Source organism: Hippocampus guttulatus, chromosome 3 (assembly GCF_054856545.1).
Source record: "Hippocampus guttulatus isolate MCC_2025c chromosome 3, RoL_Hgut_1.0, whole genome shotgun sequence".
In the NCBI taxonomy this organism is placed as follows: Eukaryota; Metazoa; Chordata; class Actinopteri; order Syngnathiformes; family Syngnathidae; genus Hippocampus; species Hippocampus guttulatus.
Window position 1 is genome coordinate 28,068,254 of NC_141263.1, and position 21,846 is coordinate 28,090,099.

The 21,846-nt window shown below is 45.1% G+C and overlaps 2 protein-coding genes across 10 annotated transcripts in view; one reads left to right on the plus strand and one right to left on the minus strand.

Annotated features, from left to right (window-relative positions):
• Positions 1 to 3,208: 3,208 nt before the first annotated feature.
• On the minus strand, positions 3,209 to 10,753 carry dhcr7 (7-dehydrocholesterol reductase). Of its 2 annotated transcripts, none has more exons than XM_086107931.1 (8): positions 10,616 to 10,753; positions 8,304 to 8,409; positions 7,962 to 8,184; positions 6,863 to 6,953; positions 6,579 to 6,792; positions 5,931 to 6,135; positions 5,594 to 5,725; positions 3,209 to 4,838 (listed from the first exon to the last, which is right to left on the minus strand). In XM_086107931.1, the coding sequence occupies exons 2-8, from the start codon at positions 8,405 to 8,407 to the stop codon at positions 4,374 to 4,376; spliced, it is 1,434 nt and encodes a 477-aa protein (XP_085964057.1). In that variant the 5' UTR covers positions 8,408 to 8,409; positions 10,616 to 10,753; the 3' UTR covers positions 3,209 to 4,373. The 2 variants fall into 2 exon arrangements, with proteins under 2 accessions (XP_085964057.1, XP_085964058.1); XM_086107932.1 differs by having other exon boundaries at positions 10,612 to 10,738.
• A 6,220-nt stretch (positions 10,754 to 16,973) lies between these two features.
• The window catches only part of mtss2b (MTSS I-BAR domain containing 2b), a 32,687-nt gene continuing 27,814 nt past the window's right edge, over positions 16,974 to 21,846 (plus strand). For 2 of the 8 annotated variants that reach the window (XM_086107935.1, XM_086107936.1), the window contains exon 1: positions 16,974 to 17,362. In XM_086107935.1, coding sequence (XP_085964061.1) covers positions 17,276 to 17,362 — 87 coding nt within the window. In that variant the 5' untranslated portion in view covers positions 16,974 to 17,275. The remainder of the gene's footprint in view (positions 17,363 to 21,846) is intronic. The other 6 variants (XM_086107939.1, XM_086107941.1, XM_086107934.1 and 3 more) reach the window with 5 other exon arrangements.

Consider the following 21,846-nt stretch of genomic DNA (forward strand, 5'->3'; position numbering starts at 1 on the left):
AAAAAGTCCGGTCAACGGATTGCAATTAACCTTTGAGGTTGCCGCCACCCAGGCTGTCTTCTTTCTTGAGGCTAAAACACGGCCGTCGTGGTTCAAAGGTGGCAAAGTTCAAGGCGCTTGATGAGTTGACGCATTGCAGACGTTTCGGGTTATCGATACAGCTCACTCTGACCTCTCTGGTATATAGCAAAGGCTCTCTTTGTTTAGTCTGATGGTCAAAGTGGCTTTCGACACGCCATTAGCAGGCCACGAGTCAAAAGGTCAAAGAAAGGCTCTTAAATCTTTTCGGAACATTTTGTTAAAAGACACCATGCGCACAAAACAAATGTCGTCCTGAATGCACTTCCCATTTAAGATAAGAGCTAAAATACACTTTTGTTTAGGCAGGCAATGCAGAAAGACTCGATTGCCTATTGATCATCTGTGGTTTATTTATGAGCTTTAATTACCTGTGCAACATTTGTGACTGTTATTCCTTTTGTATTTTAACCACCGGTGGGCAGAGATAGGACTCACGTAAAAGTGAAAAAAAGTTGCTGAGATGTTGTGAACGAGCTCAAGTGAAATGGTATACGTTGGTGAAGAAATGAGGAAGTAGAAGTTTTGGAACGTTGACATTGTAAATGTCTAAGAATGAAAAATGGGCGACTCACAACAATGTGAAAAATCAATACCAAGATGCCCTGATTGAACTGAAGCCCAAATTTCCTTAATTTTATGAATAACTTGAATCATGTGAATTAAGAAGTGCAAAAAAATGGGCAGTGTAATTAAAAAAAAAAAAAAAGGTTCAGAATAACACAACAATTCAACTTGAAAACGTCAGCTCGGGTTTCTTGGTCCAATCATGCTGGGAATGTTCTTGATGTGATCCACGACTGTTCGGTGCTCTTTTATTTTTTTTGCTGACAAAGTACTTTCCACCCTCCGAGGTGCCCCGTTTCCAACTTTTCACGCCGCTCTCACCCTGCAAAACTTCTCATAAAAAATAATTTGGCCTGCAGGGAAATCAGGCCAGACTATTGTGTTTTCCCCTGTATGTTTCTCTTCTATAAGTTCCCTCTTGGACGGCCCCCGCCTATGCCCCATCAGCGGAGGTGGCAGAAGTACTCATACACTGGACTAGAGTAGAAGTACAGATAAAAAAATATAAATATACAGTGTCTATAAACTTGTGGGCTTATACAGAGGAAAATAAAAAAATACCGGACACATCATCATTCATACGCGATCTGCTCAGACAGACGTTCCCCTGCCCTCTTTTAAGAGGCGTGGCCGAGTGAATGATGTCAGCCGCTGGGGTTGGACTCGCTCCTTGTGAGTGTTCTCATTTTGTCCGCTTCAGTAAATGGGTATAAGTGCAAGGTGTTAATTGCTGCTCCCCAGTTGGAGTGTACTGTCAAACTAAACGTCAAATAAAGTGAATTGCTCATTTTAAAACCACTTCTTAGCTTTGGCTTAGGAAAGTCTGCTCCTTAATTGAATGCGAACAAACAATGTAAAATGCTGCTGTCGGTCTGGTGAATCGTATCGGTGCCATGGCGTTATAGCCATCTAAGCAATATTTTTAACATATGTAAGTGCCACTGTATTTGTACCACACTGCTTCACCCCAGTGAAAAAAAACGGTGCGTTCAATTTGCTCAAATTATTTTTGTCAAGGGGGTTGCACAAAATCAAATCATCCAGATCCAGATAATTTTCTGAAGTAGATACAGTATATAGACTACTTAAAAAATGTATCCGGGTCCAGATGATTTTATTTCATGCAACCAGTTCACGGAATTGTGCAACTTCAACAAAACCTTTTTTCAGTATACTGACATTATCAGTGACCGCCAGACAATGTGTGCCTGTCACAGCCAGACTTGCAAATTGCTAATTGCGTCTAGTCCAGCGAGGCCGTTTGTCAAGGCGGACGTCGGGCTGCGCTTCCTGCCTGTCAGGGATGCTTTGGGAATCCATTAACCTGATTGGAGAATTAGGAGCAGTTCACATCCGTGAATCAGAATCATCAGTCAATATTGCAACAAAGACACAAGGCCATATTGACAGTTTAGCATCAGGAGTGATTTACAGCGCGGACGCCACAAGGTCGAACACAATCCAGTGCACAACCCGTTTGTTTTGATTTGGAGACAATTTTGCCCATAGGAAATCATGGACATGGAAGTCATGAAGTTGTACAGCAAAAACCTTGAGTAAGCGGCTCATGTTTGTGGAAGAAGAATCTGTTGTTATTCTTTTACTGTTGCATGCATCGTGTACATATCTGTATGTATTGAATTATTATAAATAAATATGAACATTCTTCATCACCGTTCAGGTGTAAAGGAAGGCCGTGGCCCGGAATCAGACCCATGAACTCTGCCCCGTGAGGCGGACATGCAAACCAGTCGTTCACCGTGTTCATCGATGAGGTTAAAAAAAAAAAAAAAAAAAGCTAAACGCAGTCACTGTTCTTTAATTTTATACTAGTCATAATGTCTTGGCTGCGATTTGATACAAAATCTTTCAAATAATCTTATAACATGTTTTAAAGTGCAATCATGCAGTACTATTGTTTAATGTTTATTATATTTATGGTCTAAAATTTAAAATGCCTTATGGTCCAAGAGTATAAAATAATGAATAGACTTGCAATATTAAGAATTAATCGCTATTGGTTTTCAAAACAAGATATTGTGATTGGCATTTTATGACACGACTTTTCATGCTGAAAACAATTCAAACTCGTAAACTTGACGCGCCAGTGACTTTGATCGCTTGTCATTTGCTGCCCTCTACCGCCCACAAGGCAATATGGCAGCTTGAAATGGAAAAGTTTCCCCAAACCGCTTTCGCTTCTTATTTGATCAGCTCGGAAGAATTCAGGGTGACTTTCATGAACGAGTAAATGTTTTTCGTCATCGTTTTCCATCGTTCAAAGAGCGTCTACTCACGACACGGAGTAGTTGGCATTGAGCGACATTTCCGACTGCTTTGGTTACTGTATTTTGGCATTATATTTGATCAGACATTTGAATTATTTTTTTATGATGATATTGATGGATATTCTGTACATTGTCAATTTGATTGAAAGGGTTATCGTAACAAAAAGATGTGCTAATGACACATCTAATATATTGTGATTGAGCCCAAAGTGGAGATTTTTTTATTTTATGCCAACACAAATTTCCCGCCAGATTAAAAAAAACAATAGCTCAAGTTAAACTCAAGTGTCTTTGTATTTGACATGACGCCCAATACTTCAAGCCTTCAATTTGACACTTGTGATCCAAAATGACCTTTCAAGTATCATAACAGCATAACTAGCACGGGTGTCCAAAAAACAACTTTTCACTCAATGTGATGAGAGGAAATGAACACGAGTTGTTAAAGAAAGTTTAACCGGGATGTAACCGTAGATGTCAACTTAACAAGGTATGTTGTCGTGTCATTTTGTAAATGCCAGAAAAACTCGTTTGGTCCAGTGGGGATTTTTTAAGTGGGTGTATGCGATTCTGGGATGTTCTATATGTACATACAGAACATCAATCATAGGCTACAACACCAGTTGAACTAAGGTTAAATTTAATGTTTTACTACTCCAAAATAATCACAGGCCAACGTTATTAAGCATAACACGCATTAGGAGGGAAAACCGAAATAAAAATTGAACGTGGCGTCGGGAGAAGCGGGTGGACGGCGTACCCCCGCGTACCACGCCCACTACACCCCTGGTTTGGTCTCCTGCAGCTTGGAACGTTGTAGCGTATCATCATGAATTATCATTTGCGGTAAGATTCCAAGACATTTGGTCCACAGTATTGGTCATCAGGTCAGGGCATTGGCACATTTTTTCCGACTGGGTAATTACAAGAAAAAAAAAAGAAAGCAATGAAATGGATTCCAAATCAGGTTTGGAAATGGGATGTCCCAAGTGGCAGTGTGAACCAACAAACCGGATCGACCTACATATTCACTTTTTGGTCCAGAGAACATTAAGTAAGCCCTTCCACACTGCTAGTAAGAGACGGCATCTTCACGCTAATGCGGCTTCCCTCAGTTAGATAATTAGATGATGTGAGCGGCAGCGTCTGGTGTGACATGTAAACTTTTTCCCCACTGTCCTTACGTAGGCACCGTATGCACTTTTTAAAATGATCTGGAAAAAAAAAAATGGAAGTTGCTGGAAATGTCCAGTCCTTTTGAACCCCTCGAGTAGGTATGCACGTTTTCAAATGATACAACACGTCAATACATTGACCGATCGAAAACGTTCTCTCCCGTGGCAACCCCTCATACAAGTACTGTCGGTCTGCATTTTGAAAATTCAACGGCTTATTTATCGCCCTTTATTTTGTGGCTTGGTTCGAGTACCTCCACTCGGCCTAGAAGATTCCTGGGATGAGTCGGTGCGGCACAGCGTCCGTGTAGCGCTTCCAGTCGGCGCCGTACTTGCTTCCGCAGCGGTGCTCGTCCCGCACGCATCGGTGCACCAGCAGGATGCTCATGTAGACGATGTAGAAGTACGGCAGCAGGTGGCCGAATCCGCAGGCGGCGCAGTACGCCAGCGAGCCCATCAGGTCGCCCGTGTAGTTGAAGTGGCGCGCCACGCCCCAGAAGCCCGACGTCAGCAGCTTGCTGCGGTGCGCGCCGCCGTCGGCCGAGCGGTACGAGCACTCGATGAAGGTGGCGGGCCGGCCCCAGATGGCGCAGGTGCCCTCGCTGCGGCGGAACAGGTCCTTCTGGTGGTTGGTGGCGCGGAAGATGTAGTAGCCCGACAGGCCCAGCAGCAGCACGGCCGCGCCGTGAGCCCAGGACAGGTGCACCGGATGGTGGACCAGGTACAGACCCTGCGCGACATCACACGCTGGGGTCAAAAGTGCGTGAAGAAACAAAGAAACATTTTTGACGGTGTACGGTCATGTCACAAATAGGGCCGGAACAATGGATTTCAAATCGACATCGCAATGTTGGAGAAAGCAATTTTCAAATGGCAAAGGCTGCAATTCGGGGGCAGGAGGAAACCACACAAAAAATGCTTCATTTCGCTCGCTTATTGTGCACCGTGCGTGTAGATTGGATGTATGAAAGTGTCCAGATACCTTTTGCGCTTCAAAAGTGAAGTGCACATGTTTCCATCTCATTGTTTCACGAAAAAGCCCAAGATTTGTTTGCATTATTTTATGAAGCTGTTGTTGTAACTGCGTAGAGTCAAGAAACACAAGACTTGCATATTAATGCAAGGTTCATCGTCTTTATTTGAACGCAAGTCGATCTTTTATAAGAATAAAACATTTTTGTATCATAAATCTGATGTTTATTTTGATGCAGATCGATTTGCTGCTTGTGTTTGTTAAAAAAAGAAATAGGAAGAGGACCTTCCTATATAAAAAAAAAAAAAAACGGCATATTATCGGGAAATTGCAATATCGAGGGGAAACTTCAAAAATGTTTACATCATGTTTTCTTCAAACTAAAAAAATAAAATAAAATCGCTGTGTGACCATGCAGTCTACAGGTGACAATTAATTCGATAGAGAGACAGAGGACATCTTTATGACGACTCGAAGACAAGCTATGTTTTTCGTCCTGTTTGTGGACTGACCTGTAGCGTGTAGAGGTAGGGCAGCCACACGCAGTCTCCCCAGCCCAGGTACCAGCCAAAGTGGTCGTGGCAGATATCGATGGTCTTAAGGTACCACGCTTCGTTCCAAAAGAAATCCAACACATAGATGGCCTGAAAGAGAGAAGAACCCGTCCACAACGGGAGGGGGGGGGGGGGGGTGGGGGGGAAGGCGCCACGTGTGTGTACTTCAGGGTATACTCCAAGGAGACTACCACCACAGCTCAGTGAGCTGCGGCGATATCCGTCGTTTGTCGCCGAGGATGAAGAATCGACGCCCGTGCGTCTTGTCAACATTCGTGTTTGGACAACCGCTCACCTGCAGGACGTTCACCAGCAGCATGGAGTTGCTCACTTGGCCGTAGAGCTCCTCTTGCTTGGCCATGTAGGAGAGGTTGATGAGCGTCCAGGCCACAATGCCCGGGCGCCCGTTGAAGAACAGCTTGAAGTCGAACCACTTGCCCACGCGTGGGTTGAACTCGATGCCCATCATGTAGTTGTAGAAAATGTTGCCCGTGAACTTACTGCGGAGACACAGGAGATCACCGAGTCATCCTGTGACTACAGAACAAGTGTGGCCCTTTCTGAAAGAAGAAACCATGCGGAAAAGAAAGGCCCTTTGTTGACTCGACAGGCAAAGTCTTTGGAATTGCAGCCATCCTTATTTCTTTTGAAAGATTTGCCTTTTGATGGCAATTGTAAAAAACTTAAGTTTGCATGCCATCGCCGTATCCTTTACGCAAAGACCGAGAAGCACTCGTTTGTCTTGTGTGTAGATAACTGCCGCGGCACCCCCACCCCTTCATTCCTTGAATCGGAGTGAATTCACTTTTTGTTTGTTTTAAAAATCACTTTTCACTGTGCAAAATTTGAATGCCCGAGCACGTGAATTATTCTCATTTCGTGATGCGCCCTCTTGTCGTAGCTGATACAGGAAATAGTGGGCGGGGGGGTAAAATGTCCTCACCAGTCCTCCGGGCTGGTGGGGAATAAGTAGGCCTTGACAAATGCGAAGGTGGCCACGGCGTAACCCAGCACGTTGGCGCACCACATGAGCGGGATCCAGTTGTCAAAGATGATGGTGGGCGAGAACCAGCGGAAGTAGCGGGCGTTGGCCAGCCACAGGACGTGCGTGATGAGCCAGCACTGCAGCCCGTTGATCTCGTACTTGTTGATGAAGCCTTGGAGGAGGTCACAGCCAACGTCAAGGCGACGGTCCACAACGTTGCGCCGAGGCGAGCGCGTCGCTACCTGCGGGGGTTCGGGCGCCGTCCTGGACTCCCCCGACGTAACCGGGGAGCACTTTGTGCACGATGTCGGGCAAGCACATGTACAACACCACCTGGAAACGACACAATCACACCCACTTGCTTTCCTTTTTTTTTTTTTTTTTTTTTTTAAATACAGAGTTGACATACTCTGTGTCTAGTCTGTTGGCACTTTTGTCAACATGATCTGACTCACCCCCGTCCCACCTTTTTTTCATGCTTACATGAGAAGAGAGCGCAAGGAAAAAGCTTTGTCACACATAGCATCACATTCTTTGTCTTTATCGGCTTCAAAATAAAATTGTTGCCTTCCTGTTCAAGATTAGGCTTGGGTCTCTGAGACTTTTTTTTTTTTATGCATCCTGCCATGATAGACATGCGCACCCAATTTGATGTCAATTGGTGGAACTACTATCAGGGCTATTTTTTTTCTAACTTTGTAGTGGCCAGTCTCAACTGAAGGAATTTGATCAAAATGGCTGCTTCATACCATTTAGTTTTTGGCATAGCTCCTTGAGACGTTTTCGTGTGTCGGGTCGTGATCGACATGTCCACCCGATTTCCTGTTGATCAGTGAAAGTTATCTCAGGGGTTGCCCCCCGCCCACCGTTGAACTTTCCAGGAGGCACTACAAAAGCATTTTTGCCCCAAATGGCTGCCACAACCCAAGCTGGTTGCCTTCCTATTTTATTTTGGGCGTGGCTCCTTGAGACCTTTTTGTGCATCCTGTCACGGTAGACACGTCCACCGAGTTCCATGTCAATCGGTGAAAGTGCTGTCTGGGGCCAATTTTGTTCTAACTTTCGAGCGGTCACTAGTGAATGAATTTGCCCAAAATGGCTTCGTCAAAGCAAAATGGTCGCCTTCATGTGTAATATTGGGCATGGGTCCTCTAGACTTTTAGTGTATGCATTCGTGATAGACCCAATTTTGTCTCAACTGGTCAAACTGTTGTCAGGGGGGGGGGGGGGGGGGGTCCACTAACTTTTCAATAGACATCCACGGCAAGGGGGAAGACAAACAAGATTTGGATTAAAACGGACCAAAAGGATGCCAGAGCCAAAGTAGCGCATCGCTCGTACCTGGAAAATGACCCACACGGCGTAGATCTTGGCGGCCGACCAGGTGACGAAGGGCACGCGGGCCCAGATGGAGAGGAGGGTGGTCTCGCCGCCATAGAGCTCCAAGAGGGGCTGCGTGACCGAACACTGGTACTGGTCGCAGGCCATCACGAAAAAAAAGACGATGAACGGCGCGAAGCACAGCAGGGCCACCACGCTCAGCAGAGAAAACCAGTCCACCTCCCTGAAGTCCACCGGCGCAGAGAAACAAACTCGGTTCAGCATTTTCCACGGAAAGGAAATGCGACGGCCACGGAGAAACCAACATGATGTGTCTTGTCGCTGATCATGAGAGCAACTCACCAGGCTCTCCCCCACTGCGCAGGCTCTGCCATCTTGTCGGATGCCGATTGGCTGTGGCTGCCATTTTGGACCCGCCTCCTGGTGACCTCCGTGGCACCGTTCATACCTGCCGAAGGACCGATCATCGTTCGCGCAGAGGATTTATGTCTGTGAGCACCGTTGTATGTTCCGTTTGTGTTCAAGCAGCACTTTTTTGGAAGGTTAAGAATTACTGTAACATGAATGAGAATTTCAATTAGCCCGTCGTTTGGCATTGTCTGTTGGTATCAATTTCCTTCGAAGAAATGACAAGTTATGGTTAGGTTGAATATTTTGGTGTTTAAAGAAACAATTCTGTGCCATTTTCTGCGACGGTCGACCTCAACCGGAAGTGACAAATAACAGCTTGAAGCAAGCCCGCCGTGCCTCTTACAGGGAGTTGTGCGCCTAAGTCTTTGTTTCCCCAAAGTGAGATGATACCATTTTCTTCGATTTGATAACAGCAACGGAGTGAGAACAGATGCGCATCGGTGCTTTCAAAAGTGTATTTTTATACGATGGTGTGTGTTTCAATAGGTTGAAATGTATTTACAGCGTGTGAAAGGGGGACTTTTTTTGTTGAATAAAAATGTTCTCTTGAGATTGCAGATTTTTATCCCGGGTAAATCTAAAATGTATCTTCTGTGATAGTTGGAGTTTCACTCACTGCAGTAGTTTTTCGTTTTATTGCAAAGAAATGAATGCATCTGTTGCTGCCACTGCTTGGGAACATCCATCCTGCTGTTGTTTATTGAACGTGTTAGCCATTTGGAGAACATCTTGGAGCACATTTGGTACATGGCGTCCATCCTGTTATTGTTTAATAAACTTGATATATTATTGATCGGCTCTTCAAGCAAAGAAAACACAAACAAAGTCGACATGTTCATGCCAGAATTGGAGGACATTTTGGCTTCAAATTCCTGAAAAATAAACCTTCACTTTTCTGAGTTTTCGCTACATATTCATCAATAAACGATCAAAGTCTTGATTAGCTCATTTTAGATCAATGGTGCAATTTCTATTATAGTACATGATTTTTTGGGAGTGTTTACAATACAGGTAATCACAGTAACGGGGTTGTAATTCCGGACGAATCTCAGCTTTCTCACAGGAGTAATTTGGAAAAATCTGGATTTTTAACCAGCTTTGACTGCAGAGCACAAATTTACTTCTCTGAATTAGGGAAGGTGGCCCGGTAGTGCAGTGGTTAGCACGTCGGCTTCACAGTGCAGAGGTACCGGGTTCGATTCCAGCTCCGGCCTCCCTGTGTGGAGTTTGCATGTTCTCCCCGGGCATGCGTGGGTTTTCTCCGGGTGCTCCGGTTTCCTCCCACATTCCAAAAACATGCATGGCAGGCTGATTGGACGCTCTAAATTGTCCCTAGGTGTGAGTGTGGGCGTGGATGGTTGTTCGTCTCTGTGTGCCCTGCGATTGGCTGGCAACTGATTCAGGGTGTCTCCCGCCTACTGCCCGAAGACGGCTGGCATAGGCTCCAGCACCCCCCCGGCGACCATAGTGAGGACCAAGCGGTTGGGAAAATGGATGGATGGATGGATGAATTAGGAAGACAATTTTTTAAAAATTGTCTTATTCTGATCATATGCTTAACAGGGTTGCATGAGGTAGCGTGAGCTATTCAATCGAGGATAACCATTTTATCAAAATGTGAAAAGTAGAAGAGAGGATATACTGTTTGCGCTATCCAGTCTTTTGAAAAATAATTCTTATTTTAAAGATTACGTTTCTTAAAACAAACGTTAGTACAGTTGTAAGAGACAGCAATGAAACAAATATTTTTTAAAAATAGTTTTAACCGTTTTATTTGAGATTCAACTGGGTCATGTGGGGGAGGGGCATTTTAGGCTGTACCCCAGACTTATTTTGTGTTTTAAAAACTATTTTCAAGCAAACTTTTCTCTTTGTATTTTTCAGATTTGGTCTCAGGACAAGTCAATTTAGTCGGAATATTTTGTTTGTGGATAATTCAAGTTTTGACAGATGGGAGGTAAAGTGTCCTTCAATTCTGGAACGACCCTTATGTCATCACGCCTCTCTGGTTGAAAGGTCGTGTCAGACCAACAATAGTGATAAAAAAAATCAACACGCATTTCAGCGTTCACGCAAACACCTGATAACTTAATTTATGGCATCATATAAAAACAAGGCTGGAAAACAGCACCATCCTCACGAACGTGACGTAACTTAGCCAAGGTTAGCTCTTTTTTTTCCTTCAACGAGTCCATCCAAATTCTGACGGGTGTTACGAGATAAGAATTGTCATACTTACTGACCTGGCACTTTCTGTGTTTTCGCAGCACCACTCTTGGCTTCTCTTCTCCGCTGAACAACCGTAACGGTACACCCGGTAGTACAGTAGTCCCTCACCTCCCGTTCTGCGTCCCCGTACCTCTGAATGGAGCTCACCGTTATGGAACAGACCCAACCCCAAATATGTCAGGTCCCTTAAGATTAGCCAATGGGTGGCTGAGAACGCGCGTAAAGGCGGAACCGTTCGTCGATGCTCTCCGCTAATTGGCTAATAGTCGCTGAAGCCACCGGCGCCTGACGAATTTCCTCTTGCTTGAATGGCTCAGCTCGCAACAACAAAGAACAGGCAGGTTACATGAGCAGGCGCGAATAAAAAAAAAGACACAAACCACTGGGAAAGGCAGCACGTCGATAGAAATTTAACCTTATATAGAGAAGTTGGTTTTACCGATCAAAAATGTCTGCATTTTAAACAAATTGAGCTACATTAAATAACACTTGCGCAAGCCGTACATATAATCTTCGGAAGTTCAACCCTTTAAATACATTTTTACCATTAGAATTACTGAGTTTGTTTAGTAAAATCAAACTGAAGAAGTGTTCTCCCCACCATACACAGATTTGATGAAGATCTAAGTCTTGACACTTCCACAAAAAAAGCAAGTACCCTATATTACTCAACATTAAAATGCAGTTGTGTTGTAGTCCCCAGTATTTTTGGGAAACGAGACAGATTTTAAATATCCTCAAAGAGAAAAAAAAAACATACATTTGCATGAAAATACAAGTGAACTGCAGAGAAGACAGTGATGATTCGATTTACCAGCAGAGGGAGCCTGCGTACCACTACTGCTGCAAGCGCCACACTGACTCAGTGCACGAGAACCTTTCGACCAGTTAGCTTTTGTCCAATGCTAATGTAATTTTTGCACAACATTTTTTTTAAGACTTCAACAACCCTCTTCATCACGCAGTGCACATTTTCACATTATGGGACCACATCAACACCCAAAAAATGATCAACAGAACAAACGCGGACACTCGCAGCGGCTCCTCTCTCTCCTGAGGAAAGAAATTTCATCTGTGCCACTGAGCTTGAAAGTGTCATCAGCAGGTTGGCAACAATGTGTTTTTGCCTTTTTAAAAAAAAACATATATATACAGTATATCTATCCACAGTATATATATTTCTTTCTTGGTTCAGTCTGCGGTGGATGTCTGGTGCCTTCCCACGTCTTCTCCTCCTCCTCCAGACTGCGATCAGACTTGTCTGGTTGCTATGCTGTCTGCAGACTGTGTGATGTTCGCTTGTATCTGGGCCAGGCGCAACACTCCCGCTTAGTTGGTACGGCACGCACGCACGCACACACTGCACTGTCTGTAACCTATTTTCACGTCTTGAACTCACACAGATGAAGAAAAAAAATATGCTCACAATAAATATATTCTGTAATACTGTTGGAGGAAAAAAGTGTGCTTGAATTCAAACGTGGGCGCAGGACGTTTTTTTTTCACTCAACATTATTTGGGAATAATACTGTAAAGCGAGCACGAGTCGGTGTTGCCAATTTAGTCACTATTTCGTAATAATTAGTTGTTGTTGTTGTTGACTTTTGTCGACTAATATGAGACTCCCTCCAGCGCAGGGGACGTGCACCCCTTTGCTACCAGACCGCAAATGAAGCCATGAATCATTTGAATGAAGCCACCGGCAAATTCCTCCTATAAAGAGAGCACCCACAAACACTTGACTGACTTTTCCCTGGTGGAAACAGCACTTCAACGCCAAACAGCCAATTTACACTTCATGTCAATTAGTGTTGCTGATCAAAGGCATAAGGCGCATGAAGCGGATGAATCGGCAGGCACACATATTAACATTCTCAATAATATACGAGTAACCTGACTTAGAATTTGTCCGAAACTACCAAAGTGGGCTAGTGAAACTAGCATTGCTGTGGCAGTTATAAACCTCGAAGCAACTGATATTTGAAAACACACAGCGCAGCAACACACGTAAACAGAAAATATAACAATACAGCTTAAAATGGAAAAAATACATGAGTGCAGCTCACTGAGTCACTTAGCTGTGAAATGTTTCTTTTTGTTTTCTGGCTCGATTTTACTGCCTCGCGATGGCCAAGGCTCACAGACCAGAGGGAGCACAATGTCAATGGGCATCGCCGCATGAAATCATGACGCACAAACCGGTTACAGAAAATGAAATGCATGTATTACAGTGCTTGTATATTTTCGACAAAGCACAACAGTAGAGACTGCTTTTCCCCCACGCATTATTGAAATTTAAAAAAAAAAAAAAAAAAAAACACATTGCGATTTTTGTTTTTGTGGGGCTTTAAGGGATCGCTGGCACTTCTAGTCATCTCACGGACAGTGCTTTGGTTTGATCAAGTGAGGGAAACATCGCATGAAATAAAAGAAATGCGTCCAAGAAGGGTTTTGTGTTGGCAATCTGAAGGCAGGCGGGGGTTGGGTGCATGTATGTTTGTGGTGGGACGCCCGACAAATCTTCCACTAATCAGCTCCCTCGGGATGCGGCGTGCGTGCGCGTGAAACATTCCCCTTTACGACTGGTGCGTAGACATGCAATCACCAGCCATTTTGTCGGAGGATATTTCATGAAGGCGAGAGGGGCGACGCCGTCCCTTCAATAATTTACCGTGGATGAAAATTGATGCGGGTGGATGCTCCCCTCTTTTTGTCCTCCTCCTAACCTCGTATCCTTGCTCATCCACGGTCAATAAACACAATTAGCACGCTTCCCGACGATGACGTCGGCTGTAAACGGATGCATTAAAAGCAAATAAGCACAGCGTGGGAACGTTTAGACTCGCCAAATTCATTGCGAGAATGATGAAAACGTGAAACAAGAATGACCTGGAAGTAGACTTGTTTGCATTTCCTGCTTGGTAGCGGAATAAAAGCTCCTTGTTGGTCGCCATGAATCCATGAATTGCTACTTCCGACTTGGAAAAAAAAAAGCTATTTATTGTTTGTATTTAGAACAAAAAAGTGTGCTAAGATGCTGGATGGGGCCCCGTTTTAATTGTATACGTGGACAACACCAAAGTAACATCGGAAACCATGTAAATCGCGAGCCTAATAGCATAGTTGCCCATGTCATCTTCATAAAACAGTTTTATATACAGAACATTTTAATAAAACAGTTAGCCTAATGGGGGTGGCCCGGTGGTCCGGTGGTTAGCGCGTCGACCTCACAGTGCAGAGGTCGTGGGTTCGATCCAGCCTTCCTGTGTGGAGTTTGCATGTTCACCCCGTGCCTGTGTGGCTTTTCTCCAGGTACTCCAGTTTCCTCCCACATTCCAAACACGTGCACGGTAGATGGCAACTGTCTAAAATTGTCCCGTGGTGTGAGTGTGAGCACGAATGGTCGTTCGTCTCTGTGTACCCTGTGATTGGCTGAAAAATAATATTTAAATCATTTCATAGCTTAGGGCGGCCCGGTAGTCCAGTGGTTAGCACGTCGGCTTCACAGCGCGGAGGTACCGGGTTCGATTCCAGCTCCGGCCTCCCTGTGTGGAGTTTGCATGTTCTCCCCGGGCCTGCGTGGGTTTTCTCCAGGTGCTCCGGTTTCCTCCCACATTCCAAAAACATGCATGGCAGGCTGATTGGACGCTCTAAATTGTCCCTCGGTGTGAGTGTGGGCGTGGATGGTCGTTCGTCTCTGTGTGCCCTGCGATTGGCTGGCAACCGGTTCAGGGTGTCCCCCGCCTACTGCCCGAAGCGGCTGGGAGAGGCCCCAGACCCCCCGCGACCCTTGTGAGGATAAGCGGATCAGAAAACAAATGGATGAATGAGTTAGATCCCATGGGATAGGAAAATAAGACTACACAATATTTAGCATGTGCATTTTTCTTTCTTTTTTTTGGAGGGGGGGGGGGAACATAATTTTAAAAAATTACAGTCAGACTAACAGCAGGCAACATTGTGAGAAAAAATGTTCTGTTTTAAGTGATGATACCTGTGTAAAATGGAGTTGGATGCTCTTGTTGTTCAAACATCCATCCATCCATTTTCTGAACCGCTTAATCCTCACTAGGGTCGCGGGGGATGCTGGAGCCTATCCCAGCTGTCTTCGGGCAGTAGGCGGGGGACACCCCGAATCGGTTGCCAGCCAATCGCAGGGCACACAGAGACAAACAACCATCCACGCTCACATTCACACCTAGGGACAATTCTAGAGAGTTCAATCAGCCTGCCATGCATGTTTTCGGAATGTGGGAGGAAACCGGAGTACCCGGAGAAAACCCACGCAGGCCCGGGGAGAACATGCAAACTCCACACAGTGAGGCCGGAGCTGGAATTGAACCCGGTACCTCTGCACTGTGAAGTCGACGTGCTAACCACTGGACTACCGGGCCGCCCGTTGTTCAAACAATAAAGTAGAAATGTCGAATGTTTTTCCAAGAATTTTAATGTCATTGTAAAAAGGTTCTGGCTAACTGCAATCCATGTTAAGAAATTTAAACCTGGAAGTAAATTCCGCAAACATTATGCAATAATGAAATGACCTTTACCACTCAGTAAAACATTTGGAAATGTAAAATTCTATTAAAACTTTATACCGCATTTACTGTATTATATTTTTTTGCAAGTACTATTATATTTTTAAAAAAATACATCCTAGACAATATTATTGATTATTATTTAATGTTTTGATTTTTCAATTACCGGTACACCTTATCATTCCATGTGTCTTCTGCATTGTGTGTGTGTGTGTGTCTGAGTGTATGCGTGCCCATGTTCTAATTTGAAATGTCAAAATAGTGCATTGCAATCCTCAGTGGGTCAAAGTGTGAACATGATCAGCTTCAAATGTTTGCAAATATCTCGCCAACCTCGCTTGTGTGTGTGTGTGTATACATTTGGCAGCATATTGTCTGCATCGCAGTGTGTGTGTGTGTGTGTTTGTTGTGACGCGGGGTGCGTCGGTAAGTGGGGCAGAACTGATTGTTGCTGATGGCTGTAGGCAAGCACAGACCTACATTCTGCTCTCATCTACACCGACATGAGTATGTGGTGGGAGGGGGAGGTGCCTGAGGAAGGTGGCTAGTGAACGAGTGAGGAAAATTGGGGTCCCCCCCTCCCCAAGAGCCCTCGTATTATCCAATACACATTCTCGACATGGACTCCTTTTTGGGCTCTTCCACTCCACTTGCTGACACTTGATAGGCAGAGTGCTGACTCAGCACACAGACACGCAGCAAGGAAGTGAGGCCCCTACACACGAAAAAAACAACAACGACTCAGCGGACACTTCATTAGGTACACCAGTTCGGGAAAGTCATTACAACAATCAAAATTTAACACCTATAATCAGAATGATGGCTGCCACGATAAAGTTTGATAGTTGATGCAATCACCCCCCCCCAAAAAAACTAATTGACATATCCCCATTCAAACCAGACCACGATCTTGGAAATTTCAAAACTTTTCCGATCATGAACGTGACCTCTTTTGATGGGGATGCGGCTGTTCCGGATGAACCAATCTCATTCAAACTAAGTGGGGCCCACCAATGCGTCCGTCGCCATTCAAACATCCTCCGATTACCCCAGAGATAGTTCAGCTGTTCTAGTAGGCTTTTGCTGTCTTTCCCCCTGCCCCCTTTTTTTTTTTTGCACCATTTCTCTCTGTATTATGCGAAAGCTCGCAGTTGCAGCTGAAAAAACCCCCCCAATTCACCCTGCTGATGATGGTGCCTTTACGGTTGGCATGCTGATGAGCTGTGTTGCATTTGCACCTTTTGGAATTTTCACACTGGCCTTTGGGAGATGTCAAGTGTGTTTTTGAAGGATACAACTTGCCGTCCTACCCCATCGCCCGGATGTATGAAGAAGAGGGAGACTGTTGGCGCATGCACTAAACAACTGCAGTTCTTGCCAGAAATTCCTGCAGTGCCTGCAAGATGGATGGATAAATAGATAGATAGAGTTTGCTTGATTTTTCTCGCCTACCCAAAGAGGCCAGTCTTAAAATTCTAAGGTCAGCTGAACTGTCACCAAAGGCAAAATCTGCCTGTGTGTGTTTTGTGTCTACATTATTCCCGGTGGGGTTCGCAGGGGGAGGGTGGGGGTGACTGTCGAAAGTTGGTGACAGTCTGGAGTCTTGTGTGTGTGTGTGTGTGCGCGCGCGCGGGCGTGAGCGCGCCCGGCGAACGTGGGCACCCAAATGACCATGTATGTGACACCACCCGTCCACCGTTGGTGTTGCCGAGCCCCCTCCTCCCCACGCCCTCGCCCCAGCAACCAATCGCATCCCACGTCTACACACACACACACACACACACGCACACGCACACACGCGCGCGCACGCTCACGCCGTCCATCTATCGCTAACTGTCTGCCGGGGTTTCGACGAATTCACGTTGCGCCAATGCGCGTTCGCGACCAGTTATCGCGTGAGCGCTGAGAGTCGAGAGAAAGCGAGCGAGAGAGAGAGAGAGAGAGAGAGAGAGAGAGCATCTTCGTCCTCACGTCGTGCCTCCTCTCCTTCCTCATCTTCTTCCGCTGCGTGTGTCGCTGCTCGAGGGAGAAAGCCGGAGAGAAGCTCTCCTTGGAAATATATATATTTTTCAGTTTGAATTTTTTTTCCATATTTGGTCGCGCGCTTTCGGGGCGCGCGCGCGTGCGTGTGTGCGAATGGTGGACTTGGCCAACATGGAGACTGTGGAGAAGGAATGCGGGGCCCTCGGGGGTCTTTTCCAAGCCATTGTCAACGACATGAAGGTAAATACGCGTGATCGTTTCGCACTTTGCTGAATAACGACACACAACCCCCCTCCGCCCCTCCACCCCCGCCTTCGTCCTCCTCCGTGGGAAGAACCTTGAGCTGAAATGAACCCCCAAATGTCCTCAATTTGTCTTTTCCTTGACGTATTTATTTTGATGAACTCGTCGTTTTTGTTGACCCTTCCTCCATCCTCTTCCTCATCCATCCATGCTGAGAATGAAGCTTGCCTGCGCCCGTCCATCCGTACCCCCTCCCTGCATCCATTATCGGACGTGCCTTTTTAACGCATTGCAAGAAAGACGCCTTGAACACCCCATTAATCCATTCATTCATCTCACAAACTCATTGATTTCCTGCCGTGCCTTGACGACGGCGTTAGAAGCCCCCCAGCCGTCAATCAGCGCCCCCCCCACCCAAAAAAAAGCCTCCTGTCTGTCTGTCTGCTGGTGGATTCGAGAGGCTGCGAGTGTCATTCCTCAGCATCCTCTTTGTGTGTCTTTGTGCATGCATGTGAATGATCATCTCCCAGCATTTTATGAAGATTTTTTTTTAAATTTACGGTATTCTTTGATTATTGTGGCTGTTCCTAATATTTTGGCCCTCTCCGATGCAGCTAAGGACAACAGCATTACAATAATAAAAGCACATCGTATATTTGGACATATTTAATATACTGTATATATTTTTCCGTATTGGATCAGAGTGCTACACTGGGTGAGTACAGGCTGTCATTGGCTTTGTGGACCCGGGCTGGACTCCAGTTCGGCCGTGACCCGAATGAGAACCAGCGCGACGCGGTAGAAAAGGGGAGAAGGACAGCATGGGGGACTCGTGTTGGCCACTGTCTGTCTCAAAGCTCTGGGGTTCTGGGTTTGAATCTCCGGCTTCATCACCAGTTCGTAGTTTGTCTCTGTTTGCCCTAACATGGCCTGGCGACCAGTCCGTTGTTTGTCTGTATGTGCCTCGGATTTCACAGAGACACGCATACTTAAAGGCACTCAAGTACTTAAATCGGTACGGATCCAATATAAAGCATTTTCCCAATTAGTGAAAGGTGATACGAGAGCTTGGCTCCCAAGCATGCGCGCGCACGCACGCACGCACTGAATCTGTGGATTAGTGTCAAAGCGGCCGCAGCTGTGAGCGCATCTTAGCATGCATCCCGATGCCCTCTTAACTCCACTTGGAGATTTAAAGGGGACATTTGTTGTCATTTTAATAGCTTGCATACAAATGGTTGGGTGTCACCCATGAAGGGCGAAATGAAACAACCCATCAAAATTTCGTGAAATAAAAATGAGACTGCCAGAAAATTTGACTGAATTGCGATGTCCCGATTTTGCAAATTTACATCGTGCCGCCCCCGCGCTGAGGTCTCTTCGGCGCATGACCCGGCAGCTCGCGAGTCGCCGGCGTTGTCAGCAGTCTCAAGGTTTGAGCTTCCAGTTCCACGCAAGTTCCAAGTTACAAAACTCAAGAGAGTCGACTCAAGTCAATACTTGGGTTGAGCAAGTCATGAATCGAGTCAGGAAATCTCGCTCGGTCACAACATATATTCATTCGCCCATGAGCCAGTTTGCACTCGCTATCTGTTGTTATGTAAACGAGCAGCACTCACAGAATAAGAGTCACATCCCATTTTAATGGTCATTTCAATGTAAAACTGACCTGAAATGGAATTCATGTTTGACCAAGTACGAGGGAGCTAAATTGTTACTCCAGCGAACCTGCCTTTGTGGCTTAGGAACAAGAGATGAAGTTTGATGTCGTTGCATGTCGCCATTCTCTTATCCCCAATTTCAGCAAAAGCATAATCCTTGAACCCAAATACCATAATGGGTAGGGCCTCCTCTCTAATACTTTGAATGCTCCTGCTTTGCGAGATCATCTCTGCACATTGCGTCGTGCTGGCTCACTCCACAAAAAGTTACTTTTGATCACAAAAATAAAACAATGGCACACTAACTTGGCAGTTGAGGTTCTGTAATGCCCTCGCGTGTGGGCAAGGAGAGCCAAAGTCACGGATGCACTTTGAGCCTTTTATTAAACATGTCAAGCAATCAAAAGCAGAAACACAAAATGAAAACACTCGCAAGGAGCGAATCCAACTCCAGTTTCCGATGTGACTACAAATGAATACTGCAGTATGGACGGCAATTTGTAGCACCGATTGTTTTCTTGACATTCTTTTATTATTGTTTGTGAACAATTCAGAGCTATTTTGTCGTCATTTAAAAAAGAAAATGGGAGGCTGCAATGGATGACTGCCATTTCACTTCATTTGTATGTGCAAAAGTGGTTTGATCAGAGTAATGGAACAAACAAAGCTCGGAAGTCAAAGTAAGTCTGTCTGGATAAAAAGAGACACGGTTGCCTCCTTCCTCGATTGAAGTGAAAAACAACTTTGCCACGTTTGCCCTGAAAAAAGGAAACGCGTGCTTGTAAAGGTCAGCACCCCCTGCAGTCAACAGCCATAACAAGAACAGGGCGGAGGTGACGCCCCACGGATGACAGAGGCTTGCAACAATCCTCAAAATTCAGTGCAGATCTCGTCTATTTTTCATAACTGAAACGTGACAACGGCAACGGTGCCTAGACTGATGAGTTTTACATCTTCTGAATAATGCAAAATCTGTCGCGTACAAAAGCATCAGAAAACAACAAAAGCGGATTCCACGAAATAAGCCGGTTTCGCAAAATCTTGTTACTATGCGTACTGTAGTATCCAAGCGGTTGGATTTTTTTTGGGCTTTTAAGGGGTGTGGCCTCGTGAGTGAGTTCAGGGGCTGGAGGTGCGTTGACGGCTTAGTCTGCTTGTGAGCCCGAAGACATGAGGAGTGGCTTTCAGCAGGTCCTTGGAACTGTTTTTGCGTTTGTGGTTGGCTGGGGGTTGTGTTCAATAAATGGTGACGGTGGCTCTCCTTGCCCGAATGCCAAACTATTGCTGTTCTTTAATTTCAGTAATCTCTTGTTTGCAATTATTTGCATACAATACAACACTGTATTAAATACAGTTCTTAGAAATACCCTCCAGAGCGTTTCATCAACTTTGTGGCTTTTGTCATGTAGACAATTTGTCAAACTGTACAGCGATGAGGTGCCATTAGCCAATCAGAATGTAGAACACAATACATTAAAAAAAAAAAAACTGCATGAAAAAAATCCGGGAAACAGCAAAGTTGTGAAAGATGAATGAGGATTACTTTACTCCATTTGTTTTCTTCTTCCGAGACACTCTATTGGGAAACCAAGGTGGGTAGAGTATAGTGACAGTTTGTTTGTACTCAAGTAAGCGTATTGTTACTGCATAGCAATGCTTCTCAATTTTTTTTTTGTTACGCCCCCCCCCCCATGAAGAAGAAAATAACCCTCCGCCACAACTATACTTAGTATCATTTGTCTCTAAAATTGTTGTAGGTACACTTCTGCGGCGTGCGAATATTCCTTGTGTACTCTCTGACAATGGGAGCGCTACTGCCACCTACTGTAGTGGATGTGCAATTACATTTTATTCTAGTCTATGCTCTCCCACTTCAAAAAAGGTTCCCTACACGAAAATATAAAACAGAAATGTGCAAATTGAGTTCATGTCCAAAGCATCACTTAAATCGATGTAAAATCACATGAAGGCAAATTCTGCCCAAATGATCTTTCTTTGTTTACCTTCATAAAAGTGTTCAAATGGATCATGGGGCGGCCATGACATCCATCGATGTGCTTTTCTTTGTCGTTTTGAGCAGCTATCATGAAAATCAAGTCGCTTTGACCACTTTGCTTTGGTGTGGGGACACGTACATTTTGTTGACGGTCATGTGACTGCCTGGCTCAAACATTGGTGAAAAAGTCATGTGACAGTGCCCCAAGTGCATTGATGACGCATTTGTCCGCTCTTGTGGCTCTGTACGCGCTGAGAGCGGTCGTGGCGGTGACACGCGGCGACCGTGAAGCATCGTACGCTTTCCGGCGACTGAGGATTTAGCGTGAAGGCCGATCCGCCCCCCTCATCCTCCTCCCGCGACCATTTGAGACTCGAGCAGTCATTCGTGGCCTGGTTGCCTAGCAACATGGACACCTGTGACACAGCATCTCTATCACTGCTGTGAAGGAAGCATTCACAAGGGCACTTTATTTGGTACACTGACGAGAAGGCTCGGGTTTAGTTTCTTTTAAAACATTTTTAGTATTGCGCTAAGGTAGATGTAACGTTGTGACCCCGCCTTGGTGCTAAATAATAACGCTCTGTGACCGTCGAAAGGAATTGGATGAGTGCTAGATATTACTTTCTGTTGTTTTTTTGTGTATGATTATTTTCTGTTTAAAAAAAAAAAGAAAAAAGAAAAATCTGAAACAGTACAACAGTTCATAGATGAAAATTAAACACAAATTAGGTTTGGTGTGCTAGTCAGTGTCATATTTGACTAAATGAAATTAGTAAATGCTTCATAGTGAACCAAAGTAGGTGAGTTTATTGAGTTTATTT

What these genes read in the sequence shown, in the direction of transcription:
- dhcr7 (XM_086107931.1), bottom strand. Translation starts at nt 8,407, where the DNA reads ATGAACGGTGCCACGGAGGTCACCAGGAGGCGGGTCCAAAATGGCAGC. An exon ending in GCGCAGTGGGGGAGAGCCTG is followed by an intron (nt 8,185 to 8,303) that starts GTGAGTTGCTCT and finishes GGTGGACTTCAG; the next exon opens with GGAGGTGGACTGGTTTTCTC. An exon ending in TGCTGGTGAACGTCCTGCAG is followed by an intron (nt 5,726 to 5,930) that starts GTGAGCGGTTGT and finishes TCTCTCTTTCAG; the next exon opens with GCCATCTATGTGTTGGATTT.